The sequence below is a fragment of the Hyperolius riggenbachi genome, chromosome 3 (assembly GCF_040937935.1).
Source record: "Hyperolius riggenbachi isolate aHypRig1 chromosome 3, aHypRig1.pri, whole genome shotgun sequence".
In the NCBI taxonomy this organism is placed as follows: Eukaryota; Metazoa; Chordata; class Amphibia; order Anura; family Hyperoliidae; genus Hyperolius; species Hyperolius riggenbachi.
The window spans coordinates 61,708,305-61,725,941 of NC_090648.1; the positions used below are offsets into that span (position 1 = coordinate 61,708,305).

Consider the following 17,637-nt stretch of genomic DNA (forward strand, 5'->3'; position numbering starts at 1 on the left):
CGAGTAAAATGATTTAAAACAAACACATGACGTAGCTGCAAATTAATATTACATACTAACCTCACCGTCAGTTCCTCTTAGAAGCTCACCATTTTCTTCTTACAGTGATCCCTCCCAGTTCTGACAATACTTTGTAAGAACTGAAATATACCAGTTGCTGTCAGTTATATATCAGCAGCTGTCAGTTACAACTGAATGTGCAAGGTAATGTCCATGTTTTCCTACAGCTCAAGTGAAGTGATATTAGAGTTTAACAGTGTGCTGACCAGGAAGCTGTTATGGGATAATGGCCATTTTTAAAATGGAGGACAGAGAACTCCATTGCTCACAGTGGACAAATGGAACACAGGAGAGGAGAAAGAGGTTGAGGAGTAGACTACACAGGAGGTAAGTATGACCTGTGTATGGTTATTTTGACTCTTTATTTTCAGTTCAGGTTATCTGTAAGTACTGTATATGCTACCAGGGATATCCTAGTAGCCTATTTTTCACCCTAGTGCCCCTTAACCCCGCCCCCTCCTAGTGCCTACCTGCTTGATGCCTAACCTCCTCCTAGTACCTAACACTAACCTCCCCTCCTATTCACTTCCAATAAACTCCGGCACTTAAAGAACCGATATCAAAGTAGACAATGAGCTATTAGGAGCCGATTGGTTATACAGACTAGTAGACAATGGACTACAAGTAGCTAATCATCTAAATAAGCTACACTCTATAATATCTATTGTATTGGCCTTATATTGTCAAGGGCATCTATCTACCGTCCATACATTATCAAGGGCACCATGTGCCCACATGACCAACTGGAAGCCTGTCATCTGGCATTTGCATTGGTGTCTATGAGACACCTGCCGCAACTTGTGCCCAATTAACCTGATCTGCCCGTTTCCCTCTCACTTCAGGTCCTGAGGACAACACAATGTGTAAACCTGTATAAGTCATTCAGCAATCTGCACCTACCTCCGGAGGAGAGTGTGCCGCCTGCGGCACCGTGTGAACCGTGAGAGAGACCTGTGCCGCCTTCGTGCCCTGCGCAGTGCTCTGCACCACCAGCCGCTAACATGGGGAGAGAGAGACTCCATTATACTCCTAACAGGAATGACGCCATGCAAAACCTACCCATGAGTCTAGCGGATGAGAAAATGCTATAAACAGAATGCATGCTGGGTACAAAGTCATACTAATGAGAGTCTACATGCCAGAATCATGGAAATGTCCACCTTCTGTTTCAGAATGATTAGTGATATGAGAATTATTTAGCATGAAAGCTGGATGAGAAGAGCCAATAGACAACCTGGCTTAAAGGTACGTCTACCTATAAAGGATACTACCCATATCAACTCATGGATGTGCATCACCAATAACAATAAAAAAGTAGCACTTTTACAGATCTCAAGGGGTTTAGCCTCTGCAGTCTATGCCCTCCCACCAACCACTAGTTGGCTGTGGACACAGTGGATGGAGAAGGTGGCTGTGGACACAGTGGATGCAGAAGGTGGCTGTGGACATAGTGGATGAAGAAGGTGGCTGTGGACGCAGTGGATGGAGATGGTGGCTGTGGATGCAGTGGATGGAGAAGGTGGCTGTGGACGCAGTGGATGGAGATGGTGGCTGTGGACACAGTGGATGAAGATGGTGGCTGTGGACGCAGTGGATGGAGAAGGTGGCTGTGGACGCAGTGGATGGAGAAGGTGGCTGTGGACGCAGTGGATGGAGAAGATGGCTGTGGACGCAGTGGATGGAGAAGGTGGCTGTGGACGCAGTGGATGGAGAAGGTGGCTGTGGACGCAGTGGATGGAGATGGTGGCTGTGGACGCAGTGGATGGAGATGGTGGCTGTGGACGCAGTGGATGAAGAAGGTGGCTGTGGACGCAGTGGATGGAGAAGGTGGCTGTGGACGCAGTAGATGGAGAAGGTGGCTGTGGACGCAGTGGATGGAGAAGGTGGCTGTGGACGCAGTGGATGGAGAAGGTGGCTGTGGACGCAGTGGATGGAGAAGATGGCTGTGGACACAGTGGATGGAGAAGGTGGCTGTGGACACAGTGGATGGAGAAGGTGGCTGTGGAAGCAGTGGATGGAGAAGGTGGCTGTGGACACAGTGGATGGAGAAGGTGGCTGTGGACACAGTGGATGGAGAAGGTGGCTGTGGACGCAGTGGATGGAGAAGGTGGCTGTGGACGCAGTGGATGCAGAAGGTGGCTGTGGTCGCAGTGGATAAAGTAGGTGCCTGTGGACACAGTGGATGAAGAAGGTGGCTGAGGACACAGTGGATGGAGAAGGTGGCTGTGGACGCAGTGGATGGAGAAGGTGGCTGAGGACACAGTGGATGGAGAAGGTGGCTGTGGACGCAGTGGATGGAGAAGGTGGCTGTGGACGCAGTGGATGGAGAAGGTGGCTGAGGACACAGTGGATGGAGAAGGTGGCTGTGGACGCAGTGGATGGAGAAGGTGGCTGTGGACGCAGTGGATGCAGAAGGTGGCTGTGGACACAGTGGATGCAGAAGGTGGCTGAGGACACAGTGGATGGAGAAGGTGGCTGAGGACACAGTGGATGCAGAAGGTGGCTGTGGACACAGTGGATGGAGAAGGTGGCTGTGGACACAGTGGATGAAGAAGGTGGCTGAGGACACAGTGGATGCAGAAGGTGGCTGTGGACACAGTGGATGGAGAAGGTGGCTGTGGACACAGTGGATGAAGAAGGTGGCTGAGGACACAGTGGATGGAGAAGGTGGCTGTGGACGCAGTGGATGGAGAAGGTGGCTGTGGACACAGTGGATGCAGAAGGTGGCTGAGGACACAGTGGATGGAGAAGGTGGCTGTGGTCGCAGTGGATGGAGAAGGTGGCTGTGGACGCAGTGGATGGAAAAGGTGGCTGAGGACACAGTGGATGAAGAAGGTGGCTGTGGACACAGTGGATGAAGTAGGTGTCTGTGGACACAGTGGATGAAGAAGGTGGCTGTGGACACAGTGGATGGAGAAGGTGGCTGTGGACACAGTGGATGGAGAAGGTGGCTGTGGACGCAGTGGATGGAGAAGGTGGCTGTGGACGCAGTGGATGCAGAAGGTGGCTGTGGTCGCAGTGGATAAAGTAGGTGCCTGTGGACACAGTGGATGAAGAAGGTGGCTGAGGACACAGTGGATGGAGAAGGTGGCTGTGGACGCAGTGGATGGAGAAGGTGGCTGAGGACACAGTGGATGGAGAAGGTGGCTGTGGACGCAGTGGATGGAGAAGGTGGCTGTGGACGCAGTGGATGGAGAAGGTGGCTGAGGACACAGTGGATGGAGAAGGTGGCTGTGGACGCAGTGGATGGAGAAGGTGGCTGTGGACGCAGTGGATGCAGAAGGTGGCTGTGGACACAGTGGATGCAGAAGGTGGCTGAGGACACAGTGGATGGAGAAGGTGGCTGAGGACACAGTGGATGCAGAAGGTGGCTGTGGACACAGTGGATGGAGAAGGTGGCTGTGGACACAGTGGATGAAGAAGGTGGCTGAGGACACAGTGGATGCAGAAGGTGGCTGTGGACACAGTGGATGGAGAAGGTGGCTGTGGACACAGTGGATGAAGAAGGTGGCTGAGGACACAGTGGATGGAGAAGGTGGCTGTGGACGCAGTGGATGGAGAAGGTGGCTGTGGACACAGTGGATGCAGAAGGTGGCTGAGGACACAGTGGATGGAGAAGGTGGCTGTGGTCGCAGTGGATGGAGAAGGTGGCTGTGGACGCAGTGGATGGAAAAGGTGGCTGAGGACACAGTGGATGAAGAAGGTGGCTGTGGACACAGTGGATGAAGTAGGTGTCTGTGGACACAGTGGATGAAGAAGGTGGCTGTGGACACAGTGGATGAAGAAGGTGGCTGTGGACACAGTGGATGGAGAAGGTGGCTGTGGACACAGTGGATGAAGAAGGTGGCTGTGGTCGCAGTGGATGAAGTAGGTGTCTGTGGACACAGTGGATGAAGAAGGTGGCTGTGGACACAGTGGATGGAGAAGGTGTCTGTGGACACAGTGAATGAAGAAGGTGGCTGTGGACACAGTGGATGGAGAAGGTGGCTGTGGACACAGTGGATGGAGAAGGTGGCTGTGGACACAGTGGATGAAGAAGGTGGCTGTGGTCGCAGTGGATGAAGTAGGTGTCTGTGGACACAGTGGATGAAGAAGGTGGCTGTGGACACAGTGGATGGAGAAGGTGGCTGTGGACACAGTGGATGAAGTAGGTGTCTGTGGACACAGTGGATGAAGAAGGTGGCTGTGGACACAGTGGATGGAGAAGGTGGCTGTGGACACAGTGGATGAAGTAGGTGTCTGTGGACACAGTGGATGAAGAAGGTGGCTGTGGACACAGTGGATGAAGTAGGTGTCTGTGGACACAGTGAATGAAGAAGGTGGCTGTGGACACAGTGGATGAAGTAGGTGTCTGTGGACACAGTGCATGAAGAAGGTGGCTGTGGACACAGTGGATGGAGAAGGTGGCTGTGGACACAGTGGATGGAGAAGGTGGCTGTGGACACAGTGGATGGAGAAGGTGGCTGTGGACACAGTGGATGGAGAAGGTGGCTGTGGACACAGTGGATGGAGAAGGTGGCTGTGGACACAGTGGATGAAGTAGGTGTCTGTGGACACAGTGGATGAAGAAGGTGGCTGTGGACACAGTGGATGGAGAAGGTGGCTGTGGACACAGTGGATGAAGTAGGTGTCTGTGGACACAGTGGATGAAGAAGGTGGCTGTGGACACAGTGGATGAAGTAGGTGTCTGTGGACACAGTGAATGAAGAAGGTGGCTGTGGACACAGTGGATGAAGTAGGTGTCTGTGGACACAGTGCATGAAGAAGGTGGCTGTGGACACAGTGGATGGAGAAGGTGGCTGTGGACACAGTGGATGGAGAAGGTGGCTGTGGACACAGTGGATGGAGAAGGTGGCTGTGGACACAGTGGATGGAGAAGGTGGCTGTGGACACAGTGGATGAAGTAGGTGTCTGTGGACACAGTGGATGAAGAAGGTGGCTGTGGACACAGTGGATGGAGAAGGTGGCAGTGGACACAGTGGATGAAGTAGGTGTCTGTGGACACAGTGCATGAAGAAGGTGGCTGTGGACACAGTGGATGGAGAAGGTGGCAGTGGACACAGTGGATGAAGTAGGTGTCTGTGGACGCAGTGGATGGAGATGGTGGCTGTGGACACAGTGGATGGAGAAGGTGGCTGTGGACACAGTGGATGGAGAAGGTGGCTGTGGACACAGTGGATGAAGAAGGTGGCTGTGGACACAGTGGATGGAGAAGGTGGCTGTGGACACAGTGGATGGAGAAGGTGGCTGTGGACACAGTGGATGAAGAAGGTGGCTGTGGTCGCAGTGGATGAAGTAGGTGTCTGTGGACACAGTGGATGAAGAAGGTGGCTGTGGACACAGTGGATGAAGTAGGTGTCTGTGGACACAGTGAATGAAGAAGGTGGCTGTGGACACAGTGGATGAAGTAGGTGTCTGTGGACACAGTGCATGAAGAAGGTGGCTGTGGACACAGTGGATGGAGAAGGTGGCTGTGGACACAGTGGATGCAGAAGGTGGCTGTGGACACAGTGGATGGAGAAGGTGGCTGTGGACAATGCGGATGCAGTAGGTGGCTATAAACGCAGTAGATGGAGAAAATGGCTGTTGTTGCAGTGGATGGAGAACGGTGACATACTTGCTGGGAGACAGCTGCTCCGGCCAGCTGCAGAGGGGACACTGCAGTGACTTTGGGCTGGACCCTGGCTTGTACCAGCAGTCTCTGCAGTGTAAAGGTAGAGGTCAGTGTTAGTGGCAGGACAGGGCAGGTGACACACAGGAGGAAACATAAAAGCATGCCACAGCTGAAGACCACAATAATGCCCTATATTCAAGTTACTTTCCCATATAAAATTGTAAGCAAAGAAAAGGATGACTTTGTTATGAGTATACATGTAATTCATTCAAATATCATACAGTTTATTGAAGTAATTGTGTATGGGTTTTCTTTTCAACTGAGCGGTTAATAACTCACAGGTATAAATTCCTGTCTCTTGTGCACAAAGCTTGATATGACTACTTTAAAGCAGGATTGTCACCATAAAAATCAAATTTCAACAGCAACTGGTCTGAGTGTATTAAATGATAAAGATGCTAAGCCTGCATTCAAAACTTGCAAAACTTTTTCTGCTGTTATGGTTTGGAGTTATCACATACTTTAGGAGCACTGGCCCTAGTGCCAAACAGTGCCAAAGAGTTGAATGCTGGGAGGTTTTTTTTATCTATAATATATTCCTCCTCTTCCGTTTATTTCCCTGCCTAGCTGCTTATCAGAAACACCCTCTGATCACTTGTGTTTACAAGCAAGGCTGAGGTGACTCAGCAATTGGATGTGTAAATAAATAAAAAAGACAGTGCAGTTGTTAGTATACACCTCAGTGGGAGTGTCTGAAGACTCTGGGAGGAGAACAGCTAATGAATACACAATGAGCAAAAGAAGGGAGGGGGGAAACAAGAGTCAGGGAGGATATGATGTCAGCATTAGCATGGCAAGATGGCCACTGCCTGCAATAGGATTTTCTGCTTTTCCTTTATAAAATTCACAGGAATCATTACATGGATAGCACAATACATCTGTTAAGTAAGCAGAAGTAGTATTTATCTACTTATATATGTGTTTTTTATTTCTAGGTTAGCATGGGTGTCGCTTGTTCTTTAACCTCCCTGGCGGTCAATGAAATCCGCCAGGGGGCAGCGCAGCACTATCTTTTTAATTTTTTTTTTAAATCATGTAGCTAGCCTAGCGCTAGCTACATGATAGAGCAGAGCAGCAGCATCCCCCTACCCTCTTCGATCACCTCCAGCGATCAGGCCAGTCAGGAAAACCCGTTCTGAACGGGATTTCCATGAGGGCTTTCCCCGTTGCCATGGCGACGGGCACAATGACGTCACCGACATCAGAGGGAGTCCCGATCCTCCCCTCAGCGCTGCCTGGCACTGATTGGCCAGGCAGCAAACGGGGTCTCGGGGGGGGGCACCCTCTGACGCGGCGGGTAGCGGCGAATCGGCGGCGACGATCGAAGGTAACACGCAGCTAGCAAAGTGCTAGCTGCGTGTATAAAAAAAATTATGCAAATCGGCATATCCAGCACGGGGTTACCGCTAAGGAGGTTAAAGCAAACCTGTGAAATCAACAGGTCACAAATCTTAACCACTTCACCCCAAAGCAGTTTTTACTCTAACGGACAAGAGCAATTTTCACCTTTCAGTGCTCATCCCTTTCATTTGCCAATAGTTTAATCATTACAAATCACAATGTTCTATATCTTGTTTTTTTTCACCACCAATTAGGCTTTTTGGGGTTGATATTTGTTTCAAGTAATTACTTTATTTTCTATGCATTTTAAAAGTGAAAGCAAAGAAAAAATGAAAAAATACACTATTTCACCAATTTTATCTCCAATATTTTTAATATAAACACTGCTACTGTACATAAAACCCACACATTGTATCTGCCTATTTGTCCTGGTTATCACAACATTTTAATTATGTCCCTAGTACAAAGTATGGTGACAATATATTATTTGGAAATAAAGATGTATTTTTTCTAATTTTTTTTTCTCACTAATCTCATGTGCACGTGCATGGGAATGCACGTGCAGGAGCGCACACGTGCACGCATGGGAGCGCGCACACAAGTGCACGCGCGGGAACGCACAACAGCAGCAGCAGCACTGTTTGACTTATAAAATGTCCTGGAGCCATTAAGAGGCTCTAGCAGGAAGTCTGGTTGTCATTAAGTGGTTAATACTCACCTAGAGGGAAGCCTCTGGAACCTTCCCACATTATCCTCCTGACCAGAGATCCAGTGCTGGGACGACGCTCCCGTATGTAAACAGACAGTGCGTGCCTACGTGGTAACATGGATCCGCCAGTCGGGCTAGGCAGGGGAGGGGGGGGGGTGGGATGGGTAAGGATGGGTCCCAGAACAGGAACGGCAAAGAGGAGGGGGACAGTGGAAGCCTCTGGGTTATCCAGAGGCTTCCCTCTACTAAGGTAAGTACCCATTTGGGGCACTTGAACAAAAAGTGCTTAACCCCCTTGGCGGTATGAAAAATACCGCCAGGGGGCAGCGCAGCAGTTTTTTTAAATTTTTTTTTTTTTAAATCATGTAGCGAGCCCAGGGCTCGCTACATGATAGCCGCTGCTCTGCGGCATCCCCCCGCCCGCTTCGATCGCCTTCGGCGATCTCCGATCAGGAAATCCCGACGGGGCGGGATGACGTCACCGACGTCAGCGACGTCGGGACGTCATTGGGAGACCCGATCCACCCCTTGGCGCTGCCTGGCACTGATTGGCCAGGCAGCGCAGGGGTCTGGGGGGGGGGGGCCGCGTGCCGCACCGGATAGCGGCGATCGGGCGCGCGGCGGCGATCGGGGTGCTGGCGCAGCTAGCAAAGTGCTAGCTGCGTCCAGCAAAAAAAAAAAATTATTAAAATCGGCCCAGCAGGGCCTGAGCGGCAACCTCCGGTGGCTTACCCCGTGTCACACACGGGGTTACCGCTAAGGAGGTTAAAGGACCACTGTTGCGAAAATCTTAAAATTTTAAATATATGTAAACATATACAATTAAGAAGTACATTTCTTCCAGAGTAAAATGATCCATAAATTACTTTTCTCCTATGTTGCTGTCACTTACAGTAAGCAGTAGAAATCTGACATTACCAACAGGTTTTGGACTAGCCCATCTCCTCATGGGGGGGTTCACAGGTATTTCTTTATTTTCAAGATGCACTTAATGAATGGCAGTTGCTCCGTCCAACTGCCAAAGAAGTGTGCGGTGAGCAGGGAGGCTGGTCAGCATCTTTGTTTAAATCTTTTTCAAGGAGTGTCTTTATAAAGAATAAAAGGTCATGCTGAGAATCCCCTATGGAGAGATGGGCTAGTCCAAAACCTGTCGGTAATGTCAGACTGTAAGTGACAGCAACATAGGAGAGAGGTAATTTATCGCTCATTTTACCCTGGAAGAAACATACTTCTTATTTGTATGTGTTTTAAATTTTAAGATTTTCGCGACAGTTACTATTTAATGCTAATGGGAAGCACCCCCCCCCCCCCCCAAAAAAAAAAGCAGATACTTATCTAAGGAGAGGGAAGTCTCTGGGTCTTATAGAGCCTTCCCGCTCTTCTCACGGTCTCCACATTCCAGTGCTGCCTCCTCCATTTGAATCCCCCACCGCGGGAGGCTTCGGAAGTAATTCAGGAGACCGAGTACTCCTGAACACAGTTGGCTCCGTCCTGCGCATGCGTGAGCGAACGAGAGAAACTACCGAATCCGTAAGTATCTTTTTTTTTTTTAAATCTGTTTGTGGGGGGGGGGGGGGGGGGGGGTTGTCGGCTTCCCATTAGCTTTGGGAAAAAAAAAGTACTTAATAAATAATAAAAAAAAAAATGATAAGGCCATTATTGCTATTTAGCCACACTGCAGACATCCCCTGGATATAATTATACAGCATTACTGCTCAACGTAAGGTCCCTAATGATGGAAAAGGACAGAAATAACTCATGACTGAATGATGTCACCTTCTCAATTCCTTGGTTCAGGGCTGGAGCCCACTGTCAGCATGATACCATCTACATGCACACGCATACCTGCACATGCATCTCACTGTCTGCCTGTCACACGTTAGGCAGCAATACGATAACACAGGTTAAGCTTAGGGATCTAAAATACAGCCGTGAAGTAGCCTGAAAAGGGCAATACATCCTGTGACTAATGCTGCCCAATAACTGCTCCATACTGTGCATGAGGTAAAACCTGACACACTCTAACAATCAGCGTGGGGTTCGTCTGTGGCTCCTTACCTGCTGTGCTGCCTGCACTTGCTGCACTACCTGTGTGGGCACGGCGGCCTGTGAGCCAGAGGACCCCCCGGGACTCATCTCTCCGTCGCTGGCTCTTATGGCCCCTTCTGTAGGAGAGGAAAGAGTTACTGTCAGGAAAACAGTTTCAGTACAATATATCCATTATATAAAAAGGGAAGTAAGTTCTTCAGCTCTGCTCTGCAATGATACAATATGGAGAGGGAGGGTGGGCTGGGACAGAAGGCAAATTTTCAATTCTCAGTTAGGGCTGGTTCATACGAATGTCTGGAAAGCAGGTGTTCAAGCACTGTCCAATCAAGTGAAAGGACAGCCACTGCCACGATCATTAACCATCATTTGCGCACATGCCGCGCTCAACCCGTTGTTTCCCTTCATCCTGGATGAGCTGCGGCGCATTCGTGTACCCCCGCGGGGGTGAAACCGCCACATATTTGTTGAATGCCGCCAAAGGTTGGCAAATGCTCTTCTACATGCTAGCAGAAAACCATCTAGGCAAGACACCGCTGCAAGCTGTTGTTTCAATCAAGATGGTACTGTCACCACAGGAGAAAGCAGAGGGAGGAGATGGGTGGAGTCCAGCGATGGCTCTGGGCAGCTCTATACTTTGTGCGCAGATCTCTCGGTCATGTGACTGACTTTTCCAAAGGGAGTTTCCCTTAAACAGCTGCATCAGACAAGGACATTGTGTGGGTAATGACAAAGTCTACTATTCACCTTCTCTAACATTAAACGTTCACCTAAGAGGGTGAACTAGTGCTTTGAAGGGCTCCTGAAGTGAGAGGCTGACATTTATTTTCTTTTAAACAATGCCTGGCTGTCCTGCTGATCTTTCTGACATCACTAGTGTCTGAATCAAACAAGCATGCGTCAAATACAGTCAGACTTCAGTAAGAAACATCTGACCTGCGTGCTTGTTCAAGGTCTATGACTAAACATCTTAGAGGGAGAGGATCAGCAGGACTGCCAGACAACTGGTATTGTTTAAAAGGAAATAAATATGGCAGCCTCCATATACTGTACCTCTCACTTCAGGTGTGCTTCAAAGAAATCTTTCCTCACAGCAGGGAGCTCTGGGAGCATCATGTGACGAGAATCCAGGGAAAGTGGAAGTAGTGCTTATAACAGTGTCAGGCTGGGTCACTGTGATGATAAATGGGCTTTGCCTTCTTAAAACAGAATGAATTTATGATAATTCAGCTTAAAGGGAACCTTAATTGAAAGGAATATGGATGTTTCCTTTTAAACAATACCAGTTGTCTGGCAGTCCTGCTGATCTCTTTGGCTGCAGTAGTGGCTGAATCACACACCTGAAACAAGCATGCAGCTAATCCAGTCTGACTTCAATCAGAGCACCGGATCTGCATGCTTGTTGGGGGGATGTGGCTAAAAGTATTAAGGGGCCCACACGCCTAACGATTTTCCCGCCGATAGTCGGGATCAAAGCGTGATCAAATCTGCTGTGAAATCGTTGCGCAAAAGCAAACGATTGATTTCCGTCCAAAATCATTCGTTCCCGTCGAGCCGTCCGTGCGGAAGATTTTTCTCGATCGCCGGCGGGTCGGGAGTGCGTCGATATCAGCGTTCGAATGCCCGACGACCGATGCAATACAGCGGCAATACATTACCTGCTCCGGCCGGCGCGTGTCCCTGCTGTCACAGATGTCTTCTTCTCCGCTGGGTTCCGCATTCCGGTCCGGCTGGCTTCACTTCCTGTCCCGGCAGGAAGTTTAAACAGTAGAGCGCCCTCTACTGTTTAAACTTCCACAGACAGAAAGAAGTGAAGCCAGCCAGACCGGAACGCGGAACCCAGTGAAGAAGAAGACATCTGTGACAGCAGGGACACGCGCCGGCCGGAGCAGGTAATGTATGCGGGGTGGGAAGGCAGCGGCGGCACCACCACAGATTGTGATCGGTTTCAGGCTGAAATCGATTCACAATCTGTTTGCAGTAAAGGCAGCCATACGATCCCTCTCTGATCAGATTCAATCAGAGAGGGATCTATCTGTTGGTCGATCTGATGGCAAATCGACCAGTGTATGGCCACCTTTAGAGTCACAGGATCAGCAGGAAAGTCAGGCAACTGGTATTATTTTAAAAGGAAAAATCCATATCCTTCTCAGTTTAGGTCCCCTTTAACCACTTGAGGACCCACCCTTTACCCCCCTAAGGACCAGCGCTGATTTAGGTGATCTGTGCTGGGTGGGCTCTGCAGCCCCCAGCACAGATCAAAGGGCACTCAGAGCGATCAGATCGCCCCCCTTTTTTCCCCACTAGGGGGATGATGTGCAGGGGGGGTCTGATCGCTCCTCCTGGCTGGCATTTTGCGGGGGGGGGAACCTCAAAGCCCCCCTCCGCGGCGAAATCCTCCCCCTCCCTCTCCTACCTGCCACCCCCGGGAGATCTGGGCTGCACAGGACGCTATCCGTCCTGTGCAGCCTGTGACAGGACGTCCCCTGTCACATGGCGGCGATCCCCGGCCGCTGATTGGCCGGGGATCGCCGATCTGCCTTACGGCGCTGCTGCGCAGCAGCGCCGTACAAATGTAAACAAAGCGGATTATTTCCGCTTGTGTTTACATTTAGCCTGCGAGCCGCCATCGGCGGCCCGCAGGCTATGCACGGAGCCCCCCGCCGTGAATTGACAGGAAGCAGCCGCTCGTACGAGCGGCTGCTTCCTGATTAATTAGGCTGCAGCTGGCGACGCAATACTGCGTCGCTGGTCCTGCAGCTGCCACTTTGCCGACGCACGGTATAAGCGTGCGGTCGGCAAGTGGTTAAAGTGAACATCTGTGGTTACCCACAATGCACCGCCACTGAATATGCAAATTATCTCTTTATGCCCCAAAAGCCAAGAGCTGCTTGGTTACTTTGTGATGATAAGGGGACTCTCCACTGAAAACAGAAGGGGAGATGGGCAATGGGGCGTTTGGCAGAAGCTCCAGCATAAAATCATTACTGGAACACTCAAGGTTCCCGGTAAGTGCAATTGGGGAAGGGGGAGGGGAGTGGGAGGAGTTTTACATTCCTGCATCGCCTTTAACTACGAATATTTATATATGTAGTGCATCATTGTTTTGTTGGATGCTCCCGGTCAATGCTAATAGTGCAAATGTTATGGTCAATTTATGCAATTGTATACAGTTTGGAAATGGACCAAACAAACGCAGCAGGTCCATTGTTTAAACTGCATAAATTTGCATGCAATTATAATTCCAGGAAGAAGCAACTACATGCCACCATGTTTGTACGCAGCTGTTACTCACCAGAAACCGTGACCACAATATACTGCTGGGGGGCTGGCGTCTGTGGGCCGCTTGTCTGAGTGGAGGATGTGGGCACTTGCAGCTCAGCCACATACTGCTGGGTGGTACCCTGGCCCGAGGCAGCTGGAGTGGCCTGTAGTTCTGTTACATAGGCCTGGGTTGCCATAGTGATTGGTGGACAGTGCTCCAACCCTGCAGGAGATGGAGAAAACCAAAACACCATGTAACTGCACATATGTAAAGTCATTACCACACAAGACCTATTCATTCGAAGAAAGCACTGAAGCGTGGAACTGAACTCTTGAACAGGATAGAAGGAAAACCTATAGAAAAGCACCCTGTATGTCAGGGGGTCCCCAAGCGTTTTGGGTTGAGGGCGGGGTCAAAATACTTCAGACTGGTGGGAGGCCGGAGTACACATAAAATTATGTCTTTGCGGGCCAGACAGTGAAGCATCCCCAGATGACAACCTGCAGTCCAATTGGACAGCAGTATCACCTGATGTAGTATTTGATTGGAAGCCAGCGAATGACTGCTTTCTGGCTTCCATGTGGATATGTGGTGCCAGCACTGCTATTCTATATGTGGACCACCAATATTTAAAGATGTAGCTGACCGCATCTATAAGTAATACATTTTCTGTGTGGGGGCCAGTAAAAAAAGCCTCAGGGAGCCGCATTCGGCCCACGGACCTTAGTTTGAGGACCACTGCTGTATGTATTTAGAGAGTTTAGCTTGTCTAATTTACCCTCATATGTGACTAATCACAAGTGTTATTTGATCTCTCAGCTTTGACTATTTGCTGCCACCGGAGAGCTAATCAGTAAACACAGGAGGTTAACCCTATGTCTGCTTCCATGAAGGCAGAAAGTAGACACACTGCAGATTTATTGCCGGATTTGTATCAGCAGTAACAAAGAAATGTTTTTCTTTAAAGGTTATTATGCTGTTGCGCATCTTTTAGAGCAGAGAGAAATTTCTGAGTTCAGCTCCGCTTTAAGGAATGCATTAAACCTGCATTAGAAGAAATATGGAAGCAGCCAGTGTTAGCCTCATAACTGAACTTCCCCTTCCACTAACCTACCCTGACAAAACCTCATTTTTTATCCTCTACTTGGGCCCTTTGTATGTGCAGAGGTGCAAAAGGCAGCACAGCAGTCATCCAAGTGGCTCCTAACCTGTACTGGGAGCATCGCCTACAGAAAGCAGAAAGGATGGGCATAACATACAGACTTATGTAGACACTAGAGAACTCTCTCCAAAGTCACTGCGCACCTCTTCGGCACAGGATGCCTTGCCACGTGTGTTTTTGTTCTTGCAGGAACTTCCAAGGAGGTAAAAGTTCAGTAAAAGGTTATTTTTTTGTGGCAAACGGTGGAAATGTGTTACCTAGCTTACTGCTCGACACATACTAGCAGACTGATTGGGCGTATATTTGTCGGGACAGAGCTTATCAGAATATGAGTGAATGATTAGCTAGCAGCTTAAGGGCCTGTACACACTGCTGCGCTTTTTAATTGCAAGGTCTTTTGAAAAATTATGAAAATCGCGAAGACCTGTACACACTGGCGCAATGCGATCTTTCTATTTTCATGAAGGCTTTGCGATTTTAAAAAGGCAGCGCAAGCACAGCAATGTGTATAGGCCCTAAGGGCTGGTTCACACGGACACCCGCTCCGCATTTACCGCCGGCGTTAGGGACTCGAGGTTAAACGCCCCCATTCAAGTGAATGGGTGCGTTTGTACCGGGTGATTACCAGCGTTTGTGCGAAAGCGGCGTTCTGATCCTGAATTTCCCCTGGGCTTGAGGCGACCCTGGACGCTACATGTAGCTTCCAGTAGGGCTGTGGAGTCGGTACAAAAATTTATGTTTTAAGTTTATGAAACCGCTGACTCCGACTCCTGTTACCCAAAATGGCTCAGACTCCTCGACTCCGACTCCTTAGTCTAATACTTACCAGGGCTGTGGATTTTGTGGCCATACACTGATAGATTTGCACCAGAGATTCGACCGTCAGATAGATTTCTGTCAGATGCCAGTCAAGTGGAATCTGACAGGAATCTACCTGATGTGTGCCACACACTAGGAACAGATTTCCAATAGATTTCAGAGTAAAATCTATTGGAAATATACAGTGGGTTGCAAAAGTATTCGGCCCCCTTGAAGTTTTCCACATTTAGTCACATTACTGCCACAAACTTGCATCAATTTTATTGGAATTCCACGTGAAAGACCAATACACAGTGGTGTACATGTGAGAAGTGGGTCGAAAATCATACATCATTCCAAACATTTTTTACAAATAAATAACTGCAAAGTGGGGTGTGCGTAATTATTCGGCCCCCTGAGTCAATACTTTGTAGAACCACCTTTTGCTGCAATTACAGCTGCCAGTCTTTTAGGGTATGTCTCTACCAGCTTTGCACATCTAGAGACTGAAATCCTTGCCCATTCTGCTTTGCAAAACAGCTCCAGCTCAGTCAGATTAGATGGACAGCGTTTGTGAACAGCAGTTTTCAGATCTTGCCACAGATTCTCGATTGGATTTAGATCTGGACTTTGACTGGGCCATTCTAACACATGGATATGTTTTGTTTTAAACCATTCCATTGTTGCCCTGGCTTTATGTTTAGGGTCATTGTCCTGCTGGAAGGTGAACCTCCGCCCCAGTCTAAAGTCTTTCGCAGTCTCCAAGAGGTTTTCTTCCAAGTTTGCCCTGTATTTGGCTCCACCCATCTTCCCTGTCCCTGCTGAAGAGATGCACCCCCCCCCGAGCATGATGCTGCCGCCACCATATTTGACAGTGGGGATGGTGTGTTCAGAGTGATGTGCAGTGTTAGTTTTCTGCCACACATAGCGTTTTGCATTTTGGTCTCATCTGACCAGAGCATCTTCTTCCACATGGTTGCTGTGTCCCCCACATGGCTTGTGGCAAACGGCAAACTGCAAACGGGACTTCTTATGCTTTCTGTTAACAACGCCTTTCTTTTTGCCACTCTTCCATAAAGGCCAACTTTGTACAGTGCATGACTAATAGTTGTCCTATGGACAGAGTCTCCCACCTGAGCTGTAGATCTCTGCAGCTCGTCCAGAGTAACCATGGGCCTCTTGACTGCATTTCTGATTAGCGCTTTTGCTTGTTCGGCCTGTGAGTTTAGGTGGACGGCCTTGTCTTGGTAGGTTTACAGTTGTGCCATACTCCTTCAATTTCTGAATGATCGCTTGAACAGTGCTCCTTGGGATGTTCAAGGCTTTGGAAATCTTTTTGTAGCCTAAGCCTGCTTTAAATTTCTCAATAACTTAATCCCTGACCTGTCTTGTGTGTTCTTTGGACTTCACAGTGTTGTTGCTCCCAATATTCTCTTAGACAACCTCTGAGGCCCTCACAGAGCAGCTGTATTTGATTTTAAACTTCAAGGGGGCCGAATTCTTTTGCAACCCACTGTATTGAATCTCGATCTAAAGGCATTACTGTACTATTAAGCCCCATCTACACTTTTTGTGCGATCAGATTCATTGATTCGATTTGATTCAATCTGACATGTCCGATCGGGATTTGATTCAATTCACCATTGTTTTGCAATGGCAAATTGAATCAAATCTAATCCCGATCTGACATGTTGGATTGAATCAAATCGGAACAAAAAAATTGTATGGTGTAGATGGCGCTTTAGATCCAATGCAACTCTATGGGCCATCGCTCTGCTGCCAGCAGCAGATCGACCTAGATTTTCCATCCTGTCAGATAGATCAAATACATTCAAATCGATGTCGGACACAAATCGATCGATCATGCATCGATTTGCTGCCAATCAATCAATTTGATTGATAAAATTGAGCAGTGCATGTGCCCCTTTACTCCTAAAAATGACTTTTTTCAGAATTTCAGTTTAATTTTGTGTTTAAAGGCTAAAAAGGTACCGTGTACTGGTTAAGGGCACTGCCTCTGAGAACAAAGGCAAACTACAGAGCGCTTTTCAATCCATTTTTGTATTTAAAAACACTCTCCCATTGACTTGCATTCAAATCACTGTAAAATCTAGCCTGGTACTGGTCAGTAAGCCAGGACCTATTTAATAAGGAGTCCTTGGGCAAGACTCCCCCTGCAGGGAGCACCCTTAGTGGCTGCAGCTCTCAAGCACTTTGAGACCAACAGGAGAAAAGCGCTATACACAAGTTGGCATTATTATTAATGTTTTTATTATCTCAGCTGAATGACTGTCTTTTAGAGCCCGTTTTCACTACAGCGGAAATTCTGGGCAAATAAGCAGAGTTTCCCTGCAGGCAAATTGCGTGGGGAATATCTGCCATAGGGGATAATGCTGCCGCCATCCGAAACGCTTGCAATAGCGATTGGGCCAACATTGCAGCATTTTTCCATGTGAGTGGCAGCGAATCCCATAGCCATGCATGGCACAGCTTCCAGGATTTGGCTGCGTACTCACTCAACAGGGAAGTACCGCCACGTGTCTTGGCGTTCTGGAGAAACAATCCAAAAACAGTTTGACTAT

The 17,637-nt window shown here is 48.8% G+C and overlaps 1 protein-coding gene across 4 annotated transcripts in view; it reads right to left on the bottom strand.

Annotated features, from left to right (window-relative positions):
- The window catches only part of RFX1 (regulatory factor X1), a 63,587-nt gene that overhangs the window by 34,996 nt on the left and 10,954 nt on the right, over positions 1-17,637 (bottom strand). For 3 of the 4 annotated variants that reach the window (XM_068274180.1, XM_068274179.1, XM_068274182.1), the window contains exons 2-4: positions 13,126-13,317; positions 9,843-9,949; positions 961-1,056 (exon numbers count right to left, since the gene is read on the bottom strand). In XM_068274180.1, the coding sequence (XP_068130281.1) occupies positions 961-1,056; positions 9,843-9,949; positions 13,126-13,291 (369 nt within the window). In that variant the 5' untranslated portion in view covers positions 13,292-13,317. The remainder of the gene's footprint in view (positions 1-960; positions 1,057-9,842; positions 9,950-13,125; positions 13,318-17,637) is intronic. The other variant, XM_068274181.1, reaches the window with a different exon arrangement.